The sequence below is a fragment of the Capsicum annuum genome, chromosome 6, assembly GCF_002878395.1.
Source record: "Capsicum annuum cultivar UCD-10X-F1 chromosome 6, UCD10Xv1.1, whole genome shotgun sequence".
Classification (NCBI taxonomy): Eukaryota; Viridiplantae; Streptophyta; class Magnoliopsida; order Solanales; family Solanaceae; genus Capsicum; species Capsicum annuum.
Window position 1 is genome coordinate 13,539,127 of NC_061116.1, and position 5,054 is coordinate 13,544,180.

The 5,054-nt window shown below is 36.0% G+C and overlaps 1 protein-coding gene across 1 annotated transcript; it reads right to left on the bottom strand.

Moving 5' to 3' along the window:
• Positions 1 to 344: 344 nt before the first annotated feature.
• Positions 345 to 892, bottom strand: LOC124899444 (secreted RxLR effector protein 161-like). The gene is made up of 2 exons (XM_047414333.1): positions 771 to 892; positions 345 to 681 (listed from the first exon to the last, which is right to left on the bottom strand). The coding sequence occupies exons 1-2, from the start codon at positions 890 to 892 to the stop codon at positions 345 to 347; spliced, it is 459 nt and encodes a 152-aa protein (XP_047270289.1).
• Between the last annotated feature and the right edge of the window lie 4,162 nt (positions 893 to 5,054).

Here is a 5,054-nt window from a genome sequence, read left to right on the forward strand (position 1 = left end):
CATTTATTTGTACCTAAAATATCTGAATCTAATGCTGACTCCACTACTCCTGCAGCCTAAAGACTAGGAAACTACTTATTAACTCGTAAATAAATGTAACAAACTAACTACTGACTAACCACAAAGCTGGTCACGTTGCTAACATTCCCTCCCTTAAACTGAAACAACTTTCAGTTTAATTTGCAAACACCAAGCTGATCACGTAGCTTTAGAAATGACACTAGTTTCAAGGGCTTTGTGAATATGTCTGCAACCTGCTCTTCACTTTTGCAATAAATAAGACTAATCTTTGCATCTTTACTTAGATCACGCAAGAAGTGATACTTCACATCTATATGCTTACTTTATCCATATTCAACTGGATTCTTTGAAAGATTAATCGCCGAAGTATTATCACAATAGATTGGCATTGGTCCTTCCTTCTTAAAATAAAGTTCTTCAAGGATGTTCCTCAGCCAAATAGCTTGACAAGCGTATGATGCTGCAGCAACATACTCTGCCTCTGTGGTCGATAAAGTAACAATAGGTTGCTTTTTTGAAGACCAAGAAATAACTCCAGACCCCAACATACAAGAATATCCCGATGTACTTTTCATGTCTTCAAGATTTCCGGCATAGTCACTATCAGTGTAACCAACCAAATGTCCAGCTGCTTTCATCTGATAAAAAATTCCAAAGTCACTGGTACCATTCAAGTATTGTAGGATCCTCTTAGCATCTTGTAGATTCAATTCTTTTGAACTCTCTATTAACTTGCTAATGAGACTTACAACATGCAAAAATCAGGCCTTGTTTCTGTCAAGTACATCAAGCTTCTCATAATTTGTTTGTATAAAGTGCTGCCCACTTTTCTTCCTTCAGGTTCTTTGACGAGCTTCAAACCCTTCTCCATTGGTGTGCTCATAGTGTTGCAGTTTTTCATCTAGAATCTATCCAGAATATCTTGCACATATTTCTTTTGAGAAATAAAAATACCATCAATAGATTGATTCACTTCTAGAGCAAGAAAATAGTGCATCATACCCAAATCCGATATGTCAAACTCAACCATCATGGACTTCTTAAAATTCTAAATCATGGACAGATTACTTTCGGTATAAATTAAGTCATCCACATATAAACACACCATTAAAACCCCTGCACCCCTCTGTTTTATATAAAGAATATGTTCATATGCACACTTTTGAAATCCCTCCTTTAAAAAATAAGCATATATACGACTATACCAAGCTCTTGGAGCTTATTTTAGTCCATACAGATCCTGTTTCAATGTAAACACTTTATTCTCAGCACCAAATTTCACATAGCTAGGAGGTTGTTCGATAAATACCTTTTCTTGTAGTTTACCATGTAGAAAGGTAAACTTTACGTCCAACTGGAAGATTTTTCAAGCATTTTGAGAAGCCAAAGAAATCACCAATCTTATGGTATCTAATCGAGCAATGGGAGCATACACCTCTTCGTAGTCAATACCATATTCTTGCTTATAGCCTTTTGCTACTAAGCGAACTTTAAACTTGTCAACCTCTCCATTTTCCTTCAGCTTTGTTTTGTAAACCCATTTGACACCGATGGTTTTCTGATTTTCTTGAAGATTTGTTAACTCCCAGGTATTATTTCTTTCAATTGATCTAATCTTATCATCTATGGCTTGCTGCCACTTTGGATCTTTGATAGCATCAGTGAAAGATATAGGATCACAATCTGAAAACAAAGATAAATGACTGGCCGTATTTTTAGATTTACTGATCTCATATACCTCATAATCTTCCATCCATCTCGATGCACCTCTGCTACATTGAGGACGTTCATTACTAAAGTGAGCATCACCTGATTCATGTTCAACACCTCCAGCATCTTGTACTATTGGACTTAATTGTGAACTGATCTCCAAAGACCGTTCTAGTTCTTTATCTTCTTCAACGAAAAAGGGAAATTGTTGAAATAAACTGTTGTCTCTCCAATTCCAGATTGCTTCTTCATCAAAAACAACATATCGACTAATAATAATTTTCTTGGTAATAGGATTGAACAAGCGATAAGCTTTTGATTTGTCATCAACACTAAGGAAAATGTATTTTAGACCTTTATCGTCCAACCTCTTCCTTACAACATCTGGAATACGGGCATATGCTATACACCCAAAAATCCGGAAGTACTCAACATTTGGTTTACGCCTGCTCCAAGCTTCATGAGGTGTCATATTTTAAATAGAGTTGGTAGGACATCTATTTAATAAATGAATGCTTTAATGAACTGCTTCTGCCCAAAAGTCTTTTGGTAAGCCACTTCTCTTTAAAAGACTACGCACCATATCAAGAATTGTGCGATTTTTCCTTTCACACACACCATTCTGTTGAGGTGTGTAGGCTGCCGTAAGGTGCCTTTTAATTCCATGCTTCTCACAAAATTCTACAAATTCTAGTGAGTTGTATTTGCCACCCCGATCAGTCCGTAAACATTTAATTTTACAACCAACTTCATTTTCAACAAACACTTTAAACTTCTTAAAAGTTTCAAATGCTTCTAATTTTTCTCTCAAGAAATAGACCCATTAGACGTAGGATTTATCGGACCACAGATATCTAAGTGCACCAACTCCAGCACCTTCTTTGCCCTCCAAGACTTTCCTGTTAGAAATGATTCATGATGTTGCTTGCTAACTACACACTCTTCACATACTTCATCAGGAGATTCAAGTTGCGGAATACCTAACACCAACTGTTTTTGCTTTAAGAACTTTAGGCTTCCAAAATTTAAATGTCCATACCGAAAATGCCACTTACAGGCATCCTCTTTAACTTTGGCAGAAAGACAAGATTTTATGGAGTTGCGAAAATTTGACGACATATTAATCTGAGCGATTAACCCCAAATAAGGATCTTATATCTTACAAACTCCACCTTTAATATTAATTTCATATCCTTTTTCTTGAAGCTGCCCGACACTTAATAGATTTGTTTTCAACGCAGGGACATAAAACACATCACCTATGGTATGAATGGAGTTGTTTTTGGTTGAGACCTTTACCTTTCCTTTTCCCTGAGCAGAGACCACAGAATTATCTCCAAATCTCACGATATCTTGAAAAGTTTCATCCAACTCTGAGAATGCCTCTTTCTGCCCACACATATGATTACTGCAGCTGGTATCGAGATACCATAAATTCGTGGGAACTTTTTCTTTGGAAGTATACTCCATCAAAAGTGAAACCTCCTCTTCTTCTTTCTTTGTTTTTGTGTCTTCCTTTCTTGCTGCAAAATTAGATCTACCACCACGATTTTTACTTAAATTGGTACGACACTCAGATCGGTAGTGTCCAAATCGATGGCATCGATAGCATTCAACTTGAGACTTGTCGTGTCTTTTAACTTGAGACTTGTCGCATTTTTTTCCTTTTCCTGGGAACCGCCAGCTTTGTTTTTCTCCCCTTTCTGGTGACAATTTTTTCCTTTCCACTTGTCTTTCTCTAGATCTCTTCCTTTTGAAGACATCACTCCCTTCAATGCTACTTCATCCTTGTCTTGTTGGTTTAATTTCTTCTCATGAACCAACAAAGAACCTTGCAACTCATCAATAGAAAGAACATCAACATCTTTGGATTCTTCAATGGAGCAAACGATATAATTGAACTTTGCAGTCATCAAGCGAAGTATTTTCTCAATGATGGTAACATCCTCTAGTTTTTCTCCATGAATTCACATTTTATTTGCGATAGCCAAAACTTTAGAGAAATATTCTGTTACCAACTCACCACCTTACATACGTAGAGCCTCGAACTCGCCACGAAGTTCTTGAAGCTGCACTCGTTCCACCTTCGTTGTTCCTTGATACTTCTTCTTCATGGAATTCCATATTTGTTTAGAAGTATCTTTGCAAAGAATTATTTCCAGTATTGAGCGATCAATAGCCTGAAAAAGGTAATTCTTCGCCTTGAGATCTTTTAACCTTAGACTGTCCAACTCTTCCTTCTGTGCTTCCGACAAGGCAGTACCAGTGGCTGGCTCTTGTACGCCAACACTCACAACTGGCCAAAACTCTTTGGACCTAAGAAAGTTCTCCATCAACATACTCCAACGGTTTCAGTGGTCATTGTTTTGTTGCTGCAATAGTACTCCAAAAAAGGAAAAAAACTTTTTCTGGCTTTGATACCAAATAATAGAAAAATACACTATAACAGCAATGGAAAGAAAGAGACTCTGCAAGTGTGGAAATTTTCTCTGTATTCAAGTTACAAATATGAAATTACAAGAGTCTTTAAATAAGTTAAAAACCACTAAACAAATGTTTATTTGTTCCTAAAATATCTGAATCTAATGCTGACTCCACTACTCCTGTAGCCTAAAGACTAGGAAACTACTTATTGACTCCTAAATAAATGCAACAAACTAACTACTGACTGACCACAAAGCTGGTCACGTTGCGAACAGCATTCCCTTTTGATTCTTTTATGATTAGGCTACTCAGTTATTCAGCTTAGTGCATGTCACTCAAACAATTTTAGCTTATGATTCAGAGAGTCAGAATTGTTTTACTTCATGTTTTCAGTATTTCAGACATTCAATTTATATCATTGTTTTACTTTTTTAATACATTTTATGATTCAGCTGATTCATACGTTTGTATCTCAATATCCAGTTATTCTATGACCTTGTTGTGTATTATACTCATATTAAGTTATTTAGTTTTTCATATATTATATTGTTTCACTTTAAATTTATTGCATGTTGTACACTGCGTATTTACGCCATTCGACTGCATTGTTTCATGATGCAAATCAGATACGCTGGTTCGTGATCAGACACTTCAATAAGATCTATCTCCTTAGCTTTGGATTAGTCCTCTTTATTTTCAAAGGACCTAGTTTGTAGTATAGTTAAACAGTTTTAATTTGGGTGTTTATATAAAGGTAGATTGGAGGTCTTGTCCCGATAAATATTATTCATTATGTCAGTGGAGGCTTCTTACACAGTTTGTTGATTAGTCAGTTAGTTGTTTTCAGTTTTCAAATATCAGATGACTTTATGTCTCAGTTTATATAAGTATGCTTTTTC

Bases quoted from the DNA above. Each gene is read 5' to 3' on its own strand.
- LOC124899444 (XM_047414333.1), bottom strand. From the start codon at position 892: ATGGAGAAGGGTTTGAAGCTCGTCAAAGAACCTGAAGGAAGAAAAGTG. The intron at 682-770 runs GTAAGTCTCATT...GAATGGTACCAG, and splicing joins AGGCCTGATTTTTGCATGTT to TGACTTTGGAATTTTTTATC.